At 50.1% G+C, this 22,579-nt stretch overlaps 1 protein-coding gene across 2 annotated transcripts in view; it reads left to right on the top strand.

Moving 5' to 3' along the window:
• The window catches only part of LOC142243230 (uncharacterized), a 255,092-nt gene that overhangs the window by 213,538 nt on the left and 18,975 nt on the right, over positions 1-22,579 (top strand). For both annotated transcript variants that reach the window (XM_075314907.1, XM_075314906.1), the window contains one exon: positions 7,578-9,011. In XM_075314907.1, coding sequence (XP_075171022.1) covers positions 7,578-9,010 — 1,433 coding nt within the window. In that variant the 3' untranslated portion in view covers position 9,011. The remainder of the gene's footprint in view (positions 1-7,577; positions 9,012-22,579) is intronic.

Here is a 22,579-nt window from a genome sequence, read left to right as displayed (position 1 = left end):
AGAGGAAGGGGAATGATGTTTGTACCGGGATGATTCCTTGGTTTCAACCTCCCCGAGTGATCAAGCTGCGATGGACTCCCTCATTGCAGCAATCTACCAAAACTCTGCATGTGGAAGATCTCCCATCCACTACTACTGACCCTGCGGTCTCCTTTTAAAAGGGTGAAGAAACTTCAAAAAAAAAAAAGAGCTTTTTGACGCCGCTTTGGTATCCGTAAACTCATGGGGTCCCGGTACCCCTTTGGCTTAGCTGTCTCTAAGGGCTGGGCCGATCCGGCCTCGGTGGACCCTTACGCAGCTTCCGCCTGCCTGAAGGACCCTCCTGTCTTTTACTTGATGGATCCTCCTTCAAGGACCCAACAGATAGACAAGTGGAGCAGCTCGATCGCTCTGCCTCGAGGCTGCGGGTCCCTCTCCCCTTCCGTGTGGGTCGCACAGGCACCAGGACTACCAGTTTTCCTCAGACCCTCACAGATGTAACTGTTCACATTGCTGCGGCGGCGGAGTACCTCATGCAGGCCTCCCTCGGCGCTGCTACCTGCGCAGTTATTGCTGCCTCAAATACCGTAGCCATCCGTAAGGCCCTCTGGTTCCGATAATGGAGAGTGGACTCTGTCTTTAAGAAGCCTCTCACAGTACTCCTTTCCAGACCGATGGTTTGCCAATCGTCTGGACAGGCTTTTTTTTTTTTCTTTTTGTCTGACTCCACGGGAGGAAAAAGTACCTTTCTCCCCCCAACTCTAGCCCAGGATGTTTTTTTACTAGACACGCAGGGCCCGACCTTCTCAGCCCTCCCCGAGTCCACCTCGTCCTGGCAGTCTAGACAAAGACCGAGAAGTCTCATCCTTCTCCATCTGGGCCGCCGCCTCAGACCACAAATGGGTGTGATACCTTGTGTCTTCCGGTTACCACATTGAATTCTGGACCCGATCCCCTGGTCAGTCCTTTCTCTCAAACCCACCCCAAACGCTCCAAAACACCACGAGGCCTTCTCCTCAGCAATCCACTCCCTCCAAACGAGGGAGTGATGGTACCTGTTCCGGACGGCGAGAGGTTCAAGACTATACCTATCGTGGTCGCCAAAGAAAGACGGGTCAGTTCGTCCCATCCTGGACCGCTAACACCTGAGCAAACGTGCACGTAAGGAGATTCAGAATGGACTTCCTAGGGTCCATTATTACCTTTATGGTTGAAGGAGAATTCCTTGTTTCCCTAGCTATCCGGCACGGGTACCTGCACATACCCATCGCTCCAGCTCACCAAAGTTTCTCCGCTTCGCAGTTCTGGACTTCTTATTTTCATTTGTGGCCCTACCCTCGGCTCTGCCACAGCACCAAGGGTCTTAACTAAGGTCATGGCGGCCGCCATGAGTGCCCTTCACGCCAGGAGAGTGGCTGTTCTGCCCTGCTTGGATGACCTCCTCATCAAGGGCTCAACCAGCGTGCAGATCTCTGTGGGCACCCTATCCCGCTTAGGGCGGCTTCTGACTCCAGTCAAATCATCCCCAGTCGCGTCAAAATCCGTCACGTCCCTGGGCATGTCCCTGGACACTCTTCGGGGCTTGATATTTCTCCCTCAAGTCAAGGCGACCGCTCTACAACAAGCGGTACACTGCCCTCTACGTACTCCTGTCACTTCATACGATTCAGTATGAGAGTGCTAGGTACGATAGCGGCGGCTATAGAGGCAGTGCTACTCGCTTAGCCACACCACCGCCCACTGCAGCTTGCGCTTCTAGCTGCCTGGCACAAGAGCCCCTTTTCCTTGGACGAACTTTTCACCTGACACCTTCAGTCAGGTATGCGCTTTACTGGTGGCTTCAGTCCTCTTCCATATCGAGAAGGAGTTTTTCTCCCCCAAGTGGACTGGCTACTCCTGACCACGGACGCCAGCCTCTTAGTCTGGGGAGCAGCGTACTGGCTCCACACTGCTTCGGGACGTAGGACACCCCAGGAGTCTTCCCTTCCCAGAAATCATCCTGAAAATCAGCGCGATCTTCTCGCGCTCAGGTTATTCCCCTTTTCTGCTAGCAGGTCGTTTGATTCGGGTCCAATTGGACAATGCAACAGCTGTGGCCTATGTCAATCAGCAGGGAGGTACCAGCAGCAAGATAGCTTATCTCGAGGTCCTCAGGATCCTCACCTGGACCGAATCGACGAGGGTCTGTGTTTTCAACGTTACACATACCGGGAGTAGAAAACTGGGTGGCGGACCTTCTAAGTCGCCAAGACCTGGCCGCCGGAGAGTGGTTTCTCCACCCAGAAGTGTTCCCACACATCTGCACTCACTGGAGTACACCAGACGTGGAATTAATGATGCTCTACAAATAAATAATAAGAAATAATAATCTAATGGCCTCAAGGTTGAACGCAAAGGTACCCGTGTTCTTAGCCAGGTCACGTGACCCACAGTCCATTGGCACGGATGCTCTAGTCTCCTGAAGGCGTTTCCGTCCAACGTACATGTTTTTCGCCTCTGCCCCTGCTGCCGCGAGTAATCAGGAAGATCAAGGCAGAAGGAGTCCCGGGGATACTAATAGCACCGGACTAGCCCAGGTGCGCCTGGTATGCTGAATTAGTACAATTGCTCATGGCGCCTCGTAAGCATCCCAGACTTGCTGACCCAAGGGCCCATTTCCCATCAGAACTCCAGAGCCCTGAAGCTGACGGCCTGGCCATTAAGACCTGGACTTTAAAAGAGGGAGATTCTCTCCTGCGGTCATCTCCACCTTGTACAGTGCCCGATATCCGGCCTTCATCCCATATTTACCACCGTACGTGGAAAACTTTCCTTTTCCAGTGCAGGGAATCTAATGTCCAACCTATGCCTCTGGCGATCCCCAGAATTCTTGATTTTTTTTTTTTTTCAGTCAGGTTGCAAAAGGAGTTGGCCCTCAGCTCCCTTAAGGGGCAGGTTTCATCTCTCTCAATATTCTATCAATACCGCCTAGCTTGCAATCCGCAAGTCAAGACTTTCCTCAAGGGTGTTTCCCATCTAGTTTCCCTGTATAAACGGTCGCTGGACCCATGGGACCTCAATCTCGTTTTGGACGGTCTCCAGAGGTCCCCTTTTGAACCTCTTAAGGAATCTTCTCTTGCTCTTCTCTCCTGGAAGGTAAAATTCTTAGTGACTATTACGTCCATCAGACAAGTTTCGGAACTGGCATTACTCTCTTGCCACGAACGCCTTCTGATCTTTCATCAGGACAAGGTGGTTCTACGCCCCCTTCCGGATTTTCTTCCGATTGGTTATTTCCCCGTTTCATATGAACAAGGACATTGTTCTGACTTCCTTTTTGTCCACACCCAGTCCATAGGGTGGAAAGGTTTCTACATTCGCTAGATCTTGTGAGGGCTCTCAGATATTACGTACCCAGGACAGCCCCTTTAGGAACATTAGACTCCTTGTTCGTCATTCCTGAAAGGCCTAAGAAAGGACAGGCAGCTTCATAGGCAACGCTGGCTCGCTGGATTCGCTCTGCGATCCAGGAAGTCTACCGCTTGCAACTTTAGCCCATTCCTAGTGGGCTGCGGACTTATTCCACGCAAGCAGTGGGCGCCCCTTGGGCCATTAGGCATCAGCCTTCAGTGGAACAGAGGTGTAAGGCTGCGACCTGGTCTTGCCTACATACTGTTTCAAAGCATTACTGAATCCATACCCAGGCTTCGGCTGAGGCGAACCTAGGTAGGAAAATTCTGCAAACGATAGCCAGGAGCGCTTACTGAGCTAGGTACTCCACTATCTGGTACTGGTTCCTAGTCCTTGGGTTACGTTGTTTATTGTTTACCCACCCATGGACTGCTTTAGGACGTCCCATGGTCCTGTGTCCCCCCAATGAGGCGTCAGAGAAAAACGGATTTTTGTGTACTCGCCATAAAATCGTTTTCTCTTAGCCATCATTGGGGGACACAGCACCCACCCTGTTGCCCTGTTGGGCCTTGGTTCTCTCAGTACCTTATTTGGTTATGACTCCTCTTTTCTCATGTTTCTCTGTTGAGAAGTTTTTACTGTTTTTTTTTTTCCTCCTACTGCTTGTGTACTAAAACTGAGGTTGCCTGGCCCGGCCAGGGGGTGTATACTGCAGAGGAGGAACTATGCTTTTGCATCTTAGTGTCCTCCTATGGATAGGCAGCATAACACCCATGGTCCCCCAATGATGGCTAAGAGAAAACGATTTTACGGTGAGTACACAAAAATCCGTTTTTTTTTCTATGTGAAAGCCTCTGAGGTTGTTTCTTTTACATTCCTTCTGGTCCAACAGTGGGTCAGTATGCCTTACCCCTTGCAGGATAGAGCTTCCGCTATCGGAGGTAACATCCAGGGATCCTCCGCTGCTCCTGTTAAGTGGACATGAAAATGCCTGTACTCATCTACTTTTTCTGGACGACCTAGAGGTGTCTAGAGTCCTGCAGTCTAACTCTTTAGCTAGAATTGTTATCCTTCTGCTTAAACACCTTCCCAGTATCCTTTCAAGGTTTAGGTTAGCAGCATAGTCATACTAAGCAACAGGAGGATCTCTCTCTTCCTTACCCAGATCATACAGATTTCAAGGCTCTTCTTTTCAGCACGCAGCAAGAATCTTCAAGTCCCTAGAGCAAACTTCTTGTTTGGAATTCAGATCAACAGGTCAGAGGAGTCATCTATTCGAACCCAGTGTATAGTTGTCCGGAGCACACTGTCAATTCAAACATGCAAGAGTCCTCTCTAAGAAAGTTTTCTACTTTCTTGGTTTTCAAACAATTTTACTTCTCCCTAGCGTTTCCCATGGTATAACAGATCCCTCCCCAGTCTCTTGCTGATGGTGTTCTTCTCTGAGTCCTAGCAGGACACCTTCCTAATTGTTGGAAGATTGTGATGTTGACCTACAGTTTCCTCAGTTGGAGAACTTCATTCCAGTTTCCTTTATTCAGGATGCTGATTGATTAATAAAGCTTTCTTTTCATCTGGAACTTAGAGCTGTTTCATTACATATCATTCTTTGGTAGGATCTTTGGTCAAGCCTCCCTCCGCATTTATTCCGTATCGCCGCAACATTTATTATTCGCCAAGTCAAAACCTTATCTGGTTTTGGCACAGCTTAGGCTTCTGATCGTGGTCTGAACAAGATGTGCTGGTGTTTTCAGCAATTCACATTCCTGAAGCAAGATCTGGACTGCTGACTTCTGTACCTGCGAAAGGACCTTTGACAGAAGATGTGGTCGCCTCTTAAGTTGGTTCTCTTGCATATTCATTACTGGGGAGCACCCTTGATGTCGGTCTGATGGCTTTCAGAGTGCGCTATAGAATCTCTCAGCTTGTGTCCAGGTTCTGTGACACTCAGCAATTGTCTCCATTGCCCTTGTTAGTCTCCTGCACTTTCCATTCTCCTCTTGCTTCTGTCATTATCTGGTTCCGGAAAGATCAAGGGGTTCGGATCTACGGAGGTAGTCTATCTTTCCGTGGACATGGTCTACCTTCTCGCAGACACCTCGTGGAAACATCCATATATCTTTCTTTCCCGGTTCCTTTTTTCACAAGAAATTCCAGAGTATTGAAGGGTATTCCTATCTTGATAAATTCTATTTCTTCAGTTTTATTTGGTTTTGTTTTCTAGTAAAGTTTTTAAAGTTATTTATGTGAATTTTAACTTCTGACTGTAATTCAAGTGTTCGAAGTTTTACCTTGCGCTAAACTAAGTGCTTACTACCCAGCATTGATTTTCGGAGTCATTACCAAACTTGGTTTTGGGTTTCTTTCCATTTAAGTGGTGGAAAAAAAAAATGAAATTTATTGATAAGGAAAAAAAAAAGTCCATTTTAAGACCTATAACTTTTCTAAAATTATTTTGTCAATGTACCTGTATAAAGTCTTGAGGTTTTTGGGGGCTTTTTTGTACTGAGCTGACTTTTCTATTCTATTCTGGGGTACTTTATGATGTTTTGATTGCTTATAGTTGCATTTTTTTAGGGGGTAAGATGCCCGAAAAACAACATACTGTATTTTTCCTATGAAGCAAAGTCATAAACTGGAATTTATTGGAGGGTTAAAGGGAATCTGTCAGGAAGCTTTTGCTATGTAACCTGATAGGAGCATGATATTTGGGCAGAGACCCTGATTCCAGTGATGTCTATTACTGGGCTGCTTGTTGCAATTTTAATGAAATCAGGGTTTTATCAGCAGGAGATTTACTATAGGATTAGTTGTTTTGTGCCATGTAGTCCACCTGCTTTGTATAACCACACTCCCTACACTGATCGGCAGCTTTCTGCCAATTTGCAGTATACACAGAAAGCTGACAATCAGTGGCGTGGATGGGGTAGTACTGAGCTCCACATTCAGAGAACTGTTAATGTGCAGCAGAGAAATCTGCGACAGTGATTTTATCAAAATGACAGCATGCAGCGCAGTAAGTGACACATCGCTGTAGTCAGGATGCCTGTCCCCACATTGTGCTACTCTCAGATTACATAGCAAAAATTTGAAAATAGATTATTTTTAAGATGAGAGCTATAGTGACCTTCAACAGCTTCCCAGATGCCAAAAAAACCCATCAACACCTTGTGGGGAAAGGGCAGTAGCAGTCATTCCATTTAAATGCTGCTTTTGGAGCGCAACAACGGCATTTAAATTGTTAAGCGTCATTATTGGCACTAGGTTCACTCATTGCTGTTAGAGGCATCTGCCAGTTGTGCAAGTAACCCCTTGCATCCAATGTTGGGAAGGGGTTAAGCAATGTTCTTCTGTTTAATTAAATTGGGAGTTTTTTTATCCTTTGTACACGGAGAGGGAGATTTACTGAGCAAATTTGTGTCCGAATTCTTGCTCCATTTGTACCAATAAGTGACAAATACACTTTGCACTACATTTATTATTGTATAGACACGGTTTGCATCTCACTCGACTATAGCTTAGATGAAACAATGTCACCAAGCAGAAAGGGGTATGACTTAAATGGGGTAATATACACCAAAACATTGGTGTAAAGTAAGCCAACCTGCTCAGAAAGCAGACAAGTATCTAAAGATGTCCCAGATCTCTCATCCAGCCTGAACCACTGTGGTAAATGTGGCACATCTACAGATTGCCTGGTCTGTTTCCAGATGGTGACATCTTAGGGAAGTAACAATCCCAAGCATGTGCGAATGGCTTCCCTGAAGCATTGATAAGTCGCTTGCTGGTACCAAATATATAGGTAACTTGGTTATAGGGGCTGTCAATTACAAGCATGTTGATAACCTATAATTGGGGCTGACACCTGGTACCCCCACGATCAGCCGATACCAGCTCTGGCAACGGGCAGATATATACAGTGTATGGATAGGAACAATAGCAGTGTCACAATCTTTGGTGACTGCTGTCAGATACTGCAGCTCAGCTCTTACTCAAGTGAATTGGATTGGTGTGGGTGCTGGGTGCCAATATCAGTGTAATGAAAAATCCTTTTAATGGTCTGAATGCCTATATATCTTCAAATCATGTACAAGAAAGAGCTAAGAAATGAAACTGCTGTGAGAAACTGTCAGACTTTACCATGCTTCTGAACACAAGTGATAAAATCATTCTTAACTTAAGTTATCTCTTTCATTTTCTATTTACAGCTCATGCAGGAAATGCCAATTTGGAACAACTTGGTACACGGAGTGGTTTTCCTGAGAATAAAAATCAACACATTGCTGAAATCCAAAATATGGTCAAACCACCCCCATATCAACAAGCTCCGCAAAATGCATTTAATCCTTCCATGGGTGCACCACAATATATGCCCAGGCCACCTCTACATCAACAGGCTAATCCAAATGCATTTGTTCCACCCATGAATGCAACACAAAATATGCCAACAGCACAACAACCACCAGTTCAAGTAGCCTGGAAGAAATCCTTTGTTCCTTTAAACAAAGACTCTTCAATGTCCAGGGGGAATGAAACCTCGCAGTTTGATGAATCCGTTTTGAAAAACATAAGTCAAGATGATAGTCAGTTTTTTAAGAAATTGGTGACATTGCTTGATGTTCTTCCACAAAAAAACTCTCCTTCTGAAGGTGCCCAAATGAATTCAAAGCTGCAGATGTTGAAGTCATTGTTTGTATCCCAAAAACATGAAGAGCAAGAACAAGCAAACCAAAAACTGATGACGCAGATTGCTTCCATGGTAAAGGACACTATAAGTGCACAAAATGCTAATCTAAATCAGCAACTTATGAGGTTAGTGGGTTCTCAGAACAGCACGGCAATGGCCATGCAAACAGCCTCCCTTAAAAATAATCTAATGGCCCGAGGGCAGCTAAATGACAATTCATTGAGTACAGCCGGCTTAGTGTCCGGAATGCAGAGTGCGGGAAATATGCAGATGAATATGAATTCAATGATGCCTTATCAGAATTTTGGGAACCAAGGATATGGGCAGATGGGAGAAATGGCAAATAATCAAATGAATCCGAATGCTTATCAGGTCCCACCTGCTGAAATGCAAAGCTATCCTAGCACATCTCAAGCCCCCAATTATGGATATGGAAATTCCGTAAGCGATTCATACACCAGTCAGCGTGATGGCATGCAAGGTGAACAAACACGTACTCCATATTCTAATGTTGGCAATAAACCTAGTATGTATGACAAACCGTGGGATGCTTCTTATGACAACTTATCCCGGTCTCTAGAGCCTCAATATGATGACCTCAAGGAAAAACCATATACTAGAGTTTGTCTTTCACCAAATTCTAAGCAAACTCTGCGTGATGATTACTATGATAATACAAGACGAGAAATGGGGATGCAAGATTCAAGACCCCATACCAGCATAAGGTCTTATGCCTCTGATTGGGATGATCAGGAAGGTGATATGTCCTATTTTAAGCGTGCCAGGTTGGACATGGATATCCAATCTAATAGATCAGAACATTCCAATGATGAATCACTTGGCATAAATACAGCTGGCATGCCTGAACAGCTTGTAAAGAGGATTCGAGGAAAGGATTTATTCACTGCGTCCGCAATTATTAGCGAATATTCAGAAAGGTATTCTGGAAAATAAGGTAAGTGTACTTTTTTTTCCACTGTATACAGTGGAACCTCGGTTTACGAGTAACTTAATATGCAAGTATTTCACTATATGAGCAAAGCTTGCTCTAAATTTGTAACTCCGTTTACGAGCAAGCTTTGCTGTATGAGCAAATACTCACCGCATACACTTTCGGTTCTGTACTTTCACCGCGCTCTGACCCGCTCTTGCAGTATGCACAAACACGCGCACACACACATTATGCTCACCTTATCTTCCGTTTCATCGCCGGCATAACGGTTCTTGTAGTTCGCTGGTACAGGATCTGTATCGGGTAACCATCGCGACGATAGAGGAACTTCCACTGTCAGCCGCTTCTCAAAGGCAGCGCTCTGACTAATCAGAGGCAAGTGGCTCATGCCTTTGACATCAGCGCTCTGGCAGTAAAAGCTCTGGCATCGGTCACGATGGTTACCCAATACAGATCCTGTACCGGCGCATTACAAGAATCGGGAGGCCGGCGATGGAAGGTAAGGTGAGCATAATATGTGTGCGTGTTTGGAATTGCACAATAGGGGACCAGGATGGGACATTGAACAAGTTGTGGAACAAATTGTCTAAGCTTGCATTATTTCCTATGGCAAGTTTTGCTTTGCTGAACGAGTAACTTGATTTACAAACACACTCCCAGAACGGATTCTTCTCATAAACCAAGGTTCCACTGTATACTTGTTTTTACTTAGGTGGATGTTCTCTACACTGCATTATGCTCTTTAAGGGTGATCTAAAAGCACATAGTTGCAATCAAAATTATTCAACACCCGCCCCCCTCCCCTCCCCATTGCAAATTAGGTTCATTAGCTAAATGTACAATCTTTCTTCTGTTTGCGCTAAGCCAAGGAAACATTTTAGAAACAAATTTCTCACTTTTTCAAGAGAACACCAAAAAGTGGGCCCAATGTGTGGTGATACCCCACATGTGGTCAGAAACCTCTGTTTGGACAAACAGGAGGGCTCGTAACACAAGGAGCACCATTTGAATTTTGGAAAAGATGGAATAAAATGTGGGCACCATGTCATAATTGCAGGACCTTTTGAGGTACCTATATAGCAGACTTACCCCACAAGTAACCCCATTATGGAAACTAGACCCCTCGAGGATATTATTCAGGGGTATAGTGAGCATTTTGAACCCACAGGTACTTTACAGAATTTGATAACCGGAAGTCGTCCTATTGAAAATATTCCTTTTTTTCACAAAAATGTTGCTGTAACATCAAATTTCTTTATCGTTCGTTTGGGAGACCCAGACCATGGGTGTTTAGCTTCTGCCTCCGGAGGACACACAAAGTACTACACTTAAAAGTGTAGCTCCTCCCTCTGAGCTTATACACCCCCTGGTAGCCAGTCCTAGCCAGTTTATTGCTTTGTGTCAGGAGGCATACATCCACACATGCATTCTCATCTGATTTCTTTGATTTTTGGAAAGAGTTTGAAGAAAAGCGGGTCCATGTCTGGACTCCCGGCATGTCCCTTCTCACCCCACTGTGTCGGCGGTGTTGTTAAGGTTGATTTACAAGGCTGCAGCCTTACATGCCGCGCTCCTTCATCCCTTCTGGGCTCTGGCTTGAAGTGGGAGCCAGCATGGTCTCCATGCCTGGCAGGAGTCCGGTCTCCATCCACAGCCCCTTGAGGATTCTGTTGGACCGGAGCACTCATCCCCAGTGACATGGCCCTGCGCCTCAGCAGCTAAGTACCTGAGACGTTTATGTTGGGGGTCCCGGTTCTTTATTGTAAGGGGAGAGTATGCTGTATGTGATTGTTTTAACTTTTCCGGCGGGTTCTCTAGCTTTTGTCTGAGAACCGCGCCGATGGCGCCTGCTTGTCGGCCTCGCCGCTTAAATTTAGGCCCCGGCTTCGCCGGAGGCCTAGTTTCATTTTCCTGCCCTCGCATGTCACTCATGCAGAGGGACAGGTTCGGCTCCTCCCGGCGGCCGTTCTACACAGGGGAGGGACACTCCCCACTGCTGGGGCGTCCCTCCTTCCCTGCAGGTCTCTATAGCCCTCCAGTTCCCGCTCTTTTATAGGAACGCCCTCTTCTCAGGCAGAGTTCACTCTGCTCTGGGACATCCTGCATTCTGCATCTCTGCTGAGGTGCTGCGACTGGGGGACCGGGCTTCGGGATCTGGAGGGCACACAACACCGCTCAGCGGTCTGGTAAGCCACAGCCGGTCTCCGGTTGTGGACCTCTGTATATTCTCCCTGGGGTTCATTCTCTGCAAAGCCCCCACTCCAGCAGCATGTCTCACACAAGGAGCAAGGCTCCAAAGCTTTATTCTACATGCACTGCATGTAAGCTCCTGCCTGAGTCGAGCACCTATCCACATTGTGATGTCTGCTCTAACTTGGCGGTGCCACAGCCTGGAGTCTCACCCCCAGTGGTCTCTCAGGCTGCTGCTGCACCTGTGACTGAACCTCCGGCCTGGGTAGAGTCCTTTTCTAGGTCCATATCCCAGTCATTTGCTGAGTCCATGGGGTTTTTGTCCAGGACTTTGATGAATATGCATCAGCCCCCCTGACAGGGTGCCTCTAATACTCTTGACAGAGGACTCCTATCCTCTGACCACCGTCCATCGGAGCTCACGGAGGATTCATCATCTGATCCCAGACCCCGTCCTTCTAAGAGAAGGCGCAGGGTTTCCTCCACCTCCCCATCCCACGGCTCTGTCTCAAGAGCCGACTCTCAAAATGAGGAGCATGCCCTCACTGGGGACTCGGAGGATATGTATCCCATCGATTTCTCTGAGGGTGACTCAGATCTTAGTGATTTGATTGCTTCTATTAATTCTGTGCTGGATCTCAATCCGCCAGTGTCAGAGGAGCAACTCTCTTTGGCAGAAAAACATCAGTTTACCTCGCCTAAGAGAGTGAAGAGTGTGTTCTTTAACCACTCCAGTTTTCAGACCGCTGTGACCAAACCTAGGGCCTGCCCTGAGAAACGCTTTCCAAAGCGTGGTTCTGATGACCGGTTTCCATTTCCACCTGAGGTGGTCAAGGAGTGGTCTCACTCCCCAAAGGTAGACCCTCCGGTGTCTAGGCTATCAGCCCGAACCGTTGTGTCGGTGGCTCATGGCACCTCACTTAAGGATTCCACTGACCGTCAGATTGACCTTCTGGCCAAATCTGTGTATGAAGCTGCGGGGGCCGCGTTTTCCCCGACTTTTGCAGCGGTGTGGGCTCTCAAAGCCATCTCTGCTTCTCTAGAGGAGATGCATTCCCTCACCAAGGAATCTATGCCTGAGATGGTTACCTTAACTGCTCAGGCTTCAGCTTTCTCTAGTCCCTTCCACGACAGCATAGGAGGTTGTCTCTCCACGCCCTAATTGGGACAGGAAGTTCAAGAGGTTTAAAAGGACCCTCCCACCTCCCACAGCCAGTGTCTTTCCTGTCCCCATGGGGCATGGAGAGGTTTTTTATTTTCTCCTATGCTGTGGTGGCCGGCGAACTACAGTATAATATTTTTTTTTTTTTTCTTTCCCCTGTTACCTTAAGCCGGACAGCATCGGTCGGGCCTTCACCACTCCTCCCTTGCTGTTCCCTCACGCTGTGGGGGACCGCTGCTCCAGCCTTCCGGAGCTTCCTATGGGGTGATGCAGGCTGTTGAGCTCCCCGGCCGGCGTCCTCCCTGAGCCGCCGGCCGCTTCCTGCATGCACGCTGCCGGAGCGATCCGGAAGTGCTCCCGGGGGCGGGACTTCCGGTCTTGCGGACTTCCGGTTGAGCGCTTCCGGTTTGCGGAGGCAGCGTGGAGGACACGCCGACGCTGACACGGCCTGTCCGGGACCTGCTGCAGGAGGCGGGGAACATCACCAGTCGCTGGGGGGGGGCAGGCCTTTCCACAGGAAGGCTGCCCTGAAGGCATCAGACCCACGGTAAGGATTCTTCTGTGTGCACTGCCAGGTCTTCCTCTGCTTTTGCAGAGCTCAGCGTTTCCCCCTGCTTCAGAAGAGGCTGAGGGACGGTCCCTTATGCCTGGGTTCAGGCTGACATGGTGAGACAAGTGTGCAAGGCTAAGGAAACCTTGCCAGCAGTATACGTCTGTCCATTCCATGGGCTACTGGTGGCCTTTGGCCTTGGGTGTGTGAGCTTGGGAGTTGAATCCCAGGGGACACTCCTGGGTATTGCTGTATCAGGACATGGGCTGGCTGCCTGGTCTGATGACGCTTCTCTGTTCCATTAAGTGGAGAGGGCAGGCGTCGTGTGTATAGCCCGTCCCTTGTGCCAAGCTGCGGTCCATGTTGATCCAGGAGCTTCAGGCCTCGATGGCCTCCCTCCCTGCTGCTGACCCTTCTGCCACAAAAAAGCTACCTCCAGTCGTCTGATCCTGAGGCTGATTCCGCCTCGGTGGGTCCCGATATATAGGTTTTTCTCCGGGCCTGACCGGTCTTCTTTTCCCGGAGATGATTGGGGGATCTTAATGGAGCAGTTGGGTGCACTGTAGGGTTGGAGGATGAGTCCTCCCCTCCATTAAGGGCGAGATGTTCACGGGCCTGAAAACCACTGGGCAAGGGGGTTTCTTGTCCATGCTACTGTCCTGGATCTTCTCTCTAGAATGGGATTTCCTTGAGGAGCTTCTGGAGTGTCCTCTGACACAGTTCCCCTGGAGAGTTCTGGGTTGCTTGGGAGATTCCCATGCAGGTGGCCAAGGTCGCTATACTAACAGCGCTCCCCCGTGCGGCCGATTACCAGCTTGGAATCTGATAGTTGGGTAGTCAGAAGTCTCATGAAGAAGTCCTGGGAGGCTTCGTCATCTCCCATCGGGCCCATACTACCTCCTCTTAGGTCCCCCTGTCCCTCCTTTGGAGGCTCGACCAGTGGAGGCTCAATTTCCTGGGGCCTAAGGATGAGTTACTGGAATCCCTTCCCTTACTTAGGAAGGCTACTAGTTGGCAGGTACCTCTGTGTAGTCGGTCCGCCTGGCTGCCAGTACCTCAGTCTTGTCTAACTCGGACAGACGAGCTCTAGGCTAAGGCTTGGAGTGGGGACTCTACTTCCACATTGCCGCTTGCTCCCGTCCGTTAAGGGGTGCTTAAGGGTTGGGCCTACCCTGGATGTTATTCTGGACGGGGCGACTGATCGTCGGGCCTACCAGATACACCCTCCGGGCAACGGTCCTTTCATCCCTCGATACCTCGGGCCTCCCAGTCCAAAGGGAGAGGTGAGTCTGACCGTGGGAGCTACCCTTAGGGTGAGGGGAGTACTTTCTCATCCCTTCCCATCCACAAAGTCCTCAGAATGACGAACAGTGAGTCGGCTCGGGTGGGGGGACGGCTCTCTGCTTTTCTTCCCCAGTGGCGGGCCTTCTCCACCTTGCCAGGGGTCCTACAAGCTCATCTCAGAGGGTCTGTTGGTAGACTCCCCCCCCCCCCCCCCCCCCGGCCTCCGCGTCTCGGCCCTGTCGTCCCAGGGTTCTCAGGATCTCCTGTGCTCGATGATTCGGGTGTTAATCCATTCGGGGGTCGTTTCTCTGTCCCGAGTCTGGAAGTAGGGGTAGGTCGCTACTCCGTTTCTGCCTTGTCAAAACACCATCTGGAGACGTCCGGCTTTTCATCTTTCTGAAGCGTCTCAAACCAGCGGGTCTGATACCGACGTTTTGTTGGCCTCGATTGCCCTGAGGGGCGCCTAGTTCCGGGTGCCCTTCCATCCTTGTCTCAGGCAGTACCTCAAAATTGCGGTTCTGCACGGAGGGGCCATGCTTCATTTCCACTTACAGGTACTTCCCTTCAGCTCCTTCTCTGCTCCAAGACCCTTTTCAAGGATCAGGGCTGAGGTGGTCACCTTCCTCCGTTGCGGAGTTGGCCTCTCCCTGACAGGCATCCTTCCCCCAGAGGATCACAGATTGACGCTGCTGGACGGACTCTCGATGTTCGGGGACAGGCGAGCCCGACCCTTCGAGGCGCTATATCGGCCCTGGGTTTTATGACGTCCTGCATTCCCTCAGTCTTGTGGGCTCCGGCCCACTCTCGTTGTCTATGGGATCGTGTCCTGGTTCATTGGGTCGGGCTCCCTTCCTCCCTGAGCATCGGTTCGCCTGTCGGCACCCGTCTCCTTGTCCCTCCTCTGGTGTGTCCCTACAAACCTGATGGTTGGGGTTGCCTGGACCCGGTCACCCATGGTTTCACTGGCAGCGTATGCCAGCCAGAAGGGCTGGGGGGCTAGGGTGGAAAACTCTCAGTTCAGGGGGGCTGGAGCCCCTAGGTCGGCACCCAGTCCTCCAACTACCGGGAACTCGGGGTGGTCGGAGAAGCCTCCTCGCTGCCCAGGATCCCATCTGGGACACTCACGTCCAAGTCTACTGGGACAATGGCTCCACAGTGGCACATCTCCGCCATCAGGGCAGTACTAGGTCGGCGCCCTGAAGTCTGTGTCCTCCCGGATCTTCCACTGGGCAGGACAGTCCCTGCTATCCCTTTCTGCAGTCCATCTACAAGGATCCCTACGCTTTCAAGCAGACTTCCTGAGTCATCAGGATGTTCACCCAGGGGAGTGGAGTCTGGCCCGAGCGGTGTTCTGCTCTCTAGTGGCAAGGTGGGGTACTCCAGAGGTAGACCTCTTTGCTTCAGCAGGAAATTCGGGTCGCAACATTTGTCTCCCTGAACCCGCGGGACTAGGCGTTAGGGGTAGACGCTTTCGGCCACACTTGGTCCTTTGCCTTGCTTACGCGTCCCCCCTCTTCCTCTTCTCGCAAGGGCCCTGAGGAAGGTCAGAGACGAGGGGGTCCCAACTATACTGGTTGCCCCGCTGTGGCCTCGGAGGAGTTGGTACAGCCTGGTCATGACTCTAGGAATAGACGGCCCAGCCCTCTTGGGTTCGGTCCCCAGCTTACTGTCCCAGGGTCCGATTTTCCATCCGGCTCCCCAGAAACTCACCTTGGCTGCCTGGCTTCTGAGTCCCGGGCACTGAAGGCCCAAGGGCTTTCTGACAAAGTTGTGGCTACCCTACAGAAGAACCGTTAACCAGTGACTGATGGTAATTACAACAACATCTGGAAGAGCTTCCTCCTGGTGTGGTTCTCGGCCTCCTGACCCACTTCGGCCTTATATTGCACAGATTCTGGACTTCCTCCAGTGGGGATTGGACTTAGGCCTTAGGCCTAGCGCACTGACAGTCCAGGTGTCAGCCCTCAGTGCAGTCTTTGACAGGGCTCTTGCAGATCATCGTTGGATCCGTCGGTTCTTTGTGTCCGCTAGTAGACTCTGTCCACGTCAGAGGTTCCTGACACCTCGCTGGGATCTCCATGTGGTCCTTCCGGACTGTCTCAGTCACCATTTGAGCCACTGTGCTCTTGTACCATTCGTTCTCTTTCTCACACGACTGCTTTTCTTGTGGCTATTACGTCTGCTCGCAGAGTTGGAGAACTTCTGGCTTTGTCTATTCGGGAACCTTACCTGACCGTCAGAGTTGACAGCATTGTTTTCAGCTGGACCCTTCCTTCCTTCCCAAGGTGGTTTCGGATTTCACCGTTTTCAGTCCATCGTCCTGCCTTCCTTCTGTCAGTATCCTTGGACTCCGGGTGAGGAAGTGTTTCATTCTTTGGATGTCCGTCGGACAGTGTTGCACTACCTGGAGGTTACTGCTTCTTGGCGCCTTGATTCTCACCTGTTCATCCAGCCCTTGGCCGCAATAAGGGCAGGAAGGTGGCTAAGAGTACCGTCGCCAACTGGATTGTGCGGGCGATTAGGGATGCCTACCTCGCTCGGCATCTCTCTCCTGCTTCCGGATTCACGGCGCACTCCACCAGGGCTACCTCTGTCTCCTGGGCTGAACGGGCAGGGGCTTCCCCTGAGCAGATCTGCCAGGCGGCTACGTGGTCTTCCCTCCATTCTTTCACGAAGCATTATCGTCTGGATCTGGATTCCAGCAGGGATTTGGCTTTTGGCAGGATAGTCCTGCAGGCTGTGGTCCCCCCCTAGGTATCAATTCTTTGGTATTCCTCCTATGCTGTCGTGGAAGGGACTAGAGAAATAAGAATTATTCTTACCGTTAATTCGATTTCTAGGACCTTCCACGACAGCAGGTAATTCCCTCCCCTTTTATATTCATATATTCATGGATATGTTGTACTTCTCATATGCTATGGATTCTTTGTAAGACACTGGCTGTGGGAGGTGGGAGGGTCCTTTTAAACCTCTTGAACTTCCTGTCCCAATTAGGGCGTGGAGAGACAACCTCCTATGCTGTCGTGGAAGGTCCTAGAAATCGAATTAACGGTAAGAATAATTCTTATTTTTCATCCTATGCCATGTCTGCCATGCTAGAGGCTGCTCACCGCACTGCGGTGGCTTCAGCTAATTCTCTTGTTATCTACATGATTTTGTGGCTTCGAGAGTGGAAGGCAGATGCTTCTTCCAAGAAGTTTCTTGCTGGGCTCCCTTTTGCTGGTTCACGGCTGTTTGGTAAACAGCTGGATGAAATCATTAAAGAAGCTACTGGCGGGAAGAGTACTTCCATGCCACAAACCAAGACCAGGAAACCCGCCCAGGGTAGGAATCAATCGAGGTTTCGTTCCTTTCGTTCCTCCAACTGGTCATCCTCTAAGCCTTCCGCCTCGTCCGCTAACTCAGCCAAGGATCAGAAATCCAACTGGCGCCCAAAAGCGCGTCCACAGAAGACCGCAGGAGGTTCTGCCACTAAGGCAGCTTCCTCATGACTCTCGGCCCGCTCCAGCCACGTCCTTAGTCGGTGGCAGGCTCTCCCACTTTGGCGACGCTTGGTTAAAGCAAGTCTCCGATCAGTGGGTGAGAGACATCATATCTCACGGCTACAGGATAGAATTCTCTTCCAGCCCTCCAAACAGATTTTTTCTCTCAACTCCCCCCTGCTCCAAGGCCGCCGCCTTCTCGCAGGCCGTGGCGTCCTTACAGGCAAACTGAGTGATTGTCCCAGTTCCCGCTCAGGAACGGTTCAGAGGTTTTTACTCAAATCTCTTCCTAGTTCCAAAAAAGGACGGTACCTTCCGGCCCATCCTGGATCTCAAGCTTCTCAACAAGCATGTCCGGGTGCGGCATTTTCGCATGGAGTCTCTGCGATCAGTCATTGCCTCTATGACCCAAGGGGAGTTCCTGGCGTCCATCGACATCAAAGATGCCTATCTACATGTGCCAATCGCAATGTCACATCAGCGTTGGTTACGTTTTGCGATAGGAGAGGATCATTTCCAATTCGTGGCTCTCCCCTTCGGGTTAGCCACGGCCCCTCGGGTATTCACCAAGGTCATGGCGGCAGTGATTGCGGTCCTGCACCTCCAGGGGTTAGCAGTGCTTCCTTATCTGGACGACCTTCTGGTCAAGGGTACATCCAGCGCAGACTGTCAGCGGAGTGTTTCGCTCACTCTCGCCACCCTAGCCCAATTCGGGTGGATTGTCAATCTCCCCAAATCCACTCTGACTCCGACCCAGAGTCTCACGTACCTAGGGATGCAGTTCGAGACTTTGCCGGCACTTGTGAAGTTGCCCTTAGACAAACAGCTGTCACTCCGGTTGGCGGTGCGCTCTCTCCTGAGGCCCCGCCGTTATACCCTCAGGCGTCTGATGCAGGTGCTGGGTCAAATGGTGGCCTCCATGGAGGCGGTTCCCTTTGCACAGTTCCATCTGCGTCCTCTGCAGCTGGATATTCTCCGCTGTTGGGACAAGCGGCCTTCCTCCTTACAGAGGTTAGTGGCTCTGTCGCCACGGACCAGGAGCTCTCTTCAGTGGTGGCTTCGACCCCTCTCCCTGTCCCAAGGGCGCTCCTTCCTGACTCCGTCCTGGGTGATTCTCACCACGGATGCCAGCCTATCCGGCTGGGGAGCGGTACATCTCCACCACAGAGCACAGGGCACTTGGACTCCGTCCGAGTCAGCCCTTTCAATCAATGTGCTGGAAACCAGAGCTGTGCTTCTAGCTCTCCTAGCCTTTCCCCACCTGTTGGCGGGCAGGCACATTCGAGTCCAGTCAGACAACGCGACAGCGGTTGCCTACATCAATCACCAAGGCGGGACACGCAGCCGCCTGGCAATGTTGGAGGTCCAACGCATTCTTCAATGGGCGGAGGACTCCAGGTCCACCATATCCGCAGTCCACATCCCAGGCGTAGAAAACTGGGAGGCAGATTACCTCAGCCGTCAATCCGTGGACGGTGGCGAGTGGTCCCTGCACCCGGCAGTGTTTCAGTCAATCTGCCGCAAGTGGGGCACTCCGGACGTGGACCTAATGGCATCCCGTCACAACAACAAGGTTCCGGTTTACGTGGCTCGCTCCCACGATCCTCAGGCCTTCGCCGCGGACGCTCTGGTTCAAGACTGGTCCCAGTTTCGTCTGTCCTACGTGTTTCCCCCTCTAGCTCTCTTGCCCAGAGTCCTGCGCAAGATCAGAATGGAGGGCCGTCGAGTCATCCTCATTGTACCGGACTGGCCCAGGTGAGCTTGGTATCCGGACCTGCTCCAACTGTCCGTGGAGATGCCGTGGCATCTTCTGGACCATCCAGACCTGCTCTCGCAAGGTCCGTTTTTCCGCCCGAATTCTGCGGCCCTCAAATTGACGGCGTGGCTCTTGAGTCCTGGATTTTGACGGCTTCTGGTATTCCTCCTGAAGTCATCTCCACTATGACTCGGGCCCGTAAGTCTTCCTCCGTCAAGATCTATCACAGGACTTGGAAAATTTTCCTGTCCTGGTGTCGCTCTTCCGGCCATTCTCCTTGGCCATTCTCGTTGTCGACCCTTCTGTCTTTTTTACAGTCCGGTCTGCAGCTAGGACTGTCCCTCAACTCTCTCAAGGGACAAGTCTCAGCTCTATCAGTGCTGTTCCCGCGGCGTCTCGCCCGGCTGGCTCAGGTCCGCACCTTCATGCAAGGTGCGTCTCACATCATTCCGCCTTATCGGCGGCCCTTGGATCCCTGGGACCTTAACTTGGTCCTCACGGTATTGCAGAAACCCCCTTTCGAGCCCCTTAGGGAGGTTTCTTTGTATCGTCTTTCTCAAAAGGTGGCCTTTCTAGTTGCCATAACTTCTCTCAGGAGAGTCTCTGATTTGGCTGCGCTCTCCTCTCCTCCTTTTTTGTTTTTTCACCAAGACAAGGTGGTTCTCCGTCCGACCCCGGACTTTCTTCCTAAGGTGGTCTCTCACCTCCAACTTAACCAGGATATTTCCTTGCCTTCCTTCTGTCCGGCCCCTGTTCATCGCTTTGAGAAAGCGCTGCATACTCTAGATCTGGTGCGTGCTCTCCGGATCTATGTGTCTCGCACCGCTGCGCTTAGGCTGTGCACCTCTCTTTTTGTGCTAACCACAGGGCGGCGCAAGGATCTCTCTGCTTCTAAGCCGACCTTGGCCCGTTGGATTAGATCGACCATTTCGGACGCCTACCAGAGTACTCGGGTGCCTCCCCCGCCGGGGATCAAAGCACACTCGACCAGAGCTGTCGGTGCCTCTTGGGCTTTTAGGCACCAGGCTACGGCTCAACAAGTCTGTCAGTCTGCCACTTGGACTAGCCTGCATACCTTTTCGAAGCACTACCAAGTGCATGCTCATGCTTCGGCAGATGCGAGCTTGGGCAGACGCATCCTTCAGGCAGCTGTCGCCCACTTGTGAAGTTAGGCTCCGCCTACTTCTTAGTTTTTTCTGTTTATTCCCACCCAGGGACAGCTTTGGAACGTCCCATGGTCTGGGTCTCCCAAAGGAACGATAAAGAAAAAGAGAATTTTGTTACTTACCGTAAATTCTTTTTCTTATAGTTCCGTATTGGGAGACCCAGCTCCCTCCCTGTTGCCTGTTGGCAATTTTCTTCTTCCGTGTGTTATCACCGGCTGTTGTCATGGACAGAGTCTCCGGTTGTTCCGGTTCTTACTCTGTTCTACTTGTGGGTGGCTATTCTCCTTCAGCTTTTGCACTAAACTGGCTAGGACTGGCTACCCAGGGGGTGTATAAGCTCAGAGGGAGGAGCTACACTTTTAAGTGTAGTCCTTTGTGTGTCCTCCGGAGGCAGAAGCTAAACACCCATGGTCTGGGTCTCCCAATACGGAACTATAAGAAAAAGAATTTACGGTAAGTAACAAAATTCTCTTTTTCTCACTTTTCTTCTATGTGGCCTTGATACAGTGACACTGCACGCAGTGGCAGCCCTACTGCGGAGATGCGAGTGTTGTTCGTGGGAGACCGCAGTGGTCTGTGCCCACAATCCTTGTTCAGGCCACCTTGGACTTTAGCTCTATTCTCTTCGCAGAGAACACTCATGTCTCCGCAGCATAAATTGACATGCTGCAGCTCGGAAAGCCACTCCGCATGTCAGGTTACGCTGCAGAGAAAAGGCACAGTGAACTTGGGATTACTAAAAATCCCATCCACTGTACTTCTACTGTATAACACAGCGGTTTGGACTTCGCAATAACATGCTGCGTCCAAAACACTGCAAACCCTGAGCATGTAGTCTAAAAAGCTAGGATAGATATGTGATAATGTCAAACACTTATGTAATGTCCCCCCTTACATATTTTACACTTGCACCCTATTGTGCCTGTCACGTGGCACTAAAGGATATTTAAACTTGTATTTAGCCAAAAAATAAGTAAATAATTTAAAAAACATGGAGTCGTTCCGCCTCCCCCCATTTTTGATAGCTTCACCTTGGCTGGTAATCCAAAACAGAAGTTATTCCCGTGCAATAATTAAAAAAAACAAACTTGAGGCTCCCCCCCAATTCGATTACCAGCAAAGGTAAAGCTGACAGCTGGGATCTAGTAACCTCAAGGGGGAAGGGCCATATTTATTTGGCCCTCCCCAGACTAAAAATAGCAGGTCACAGCCGCCCCAGAAGTGGCACATCCATTAGATGCACCAATCCTGTCGCTTTGCCCTGGCTCATCTCGTTGCGCCCAGGGGTTAGTAATGTCGAGACATCTATCAGACTCCCAATATTATATATAATATCTACTCAGCTCCCCCTGCCCCTTTGTGTTTGTCCACTACTTTTTCATAGATGACCTAACCTTAGGATAGGTAATTAATGTCTGATCAGCCAAGGTCCTATATCAGCAGTTTCTGGTGCCAGCAGCCAGAAATTCTCAGTTCCTGAGCTGATTCAACTGATAGTGTCTGCGGCCGGGTGCTGCAGAGACTTTTGTGGGGGTAAGGTTGGGGTTTTATTGGTAACATTTTGGGGTATATAAAGAAAAAAATCTTTCAATGTAAAGCTATGATCATATTGCGGTGTTCGACACTGAACACTTACATCTGGTTTTCCATGTAAATCACACAAACCTGCAAGTCAAGTGAAGCTCCGGACAGAACCACTCACTCTGAGTTAGATGGAGACACTTCGGACTCTGTTTGGCATCTGTTCTGGTGCTGTCTATCTTTAGGCGTGCACAAAACTGTGGTCATCCACACTTGTGCGCTAAAAAGACACCTAAAATAATAGGACAGTCCAGGGTCCATCTGCCTCATTATAGTGAGTGGTTCAATTGGGGTTTTGTCTGAATCCCAGTTTTTGGGATTTACATAGAAACCCAATGTAAGCGTTCAGTGGAGAGCGCAGGATAAATTTCAGCCGAGCCTTTTTCGGATTGTTGGTAGG

This window comes from Anomaloglossus baeobatrachus, chromosome 6 (genome assembly GCF_048569485.1).
Source record: "Anomaloglossus baeobatrachus isolate aAnoBae1 chromosome 6, aAnoBae1.hap1, whole genome shotgun sequence".
Lineage (NCBI taxonomy): Eukaryota > Metazoa > Chordata > Amphibia > Anura > Aromobatidae > Anomaloglossus > Anomaloglossus baeobatrachus.
Note: the sequence above shows the minus strand (reverse complement) of the source record. Positions and strands in the feature narration are given on the sequence as shown.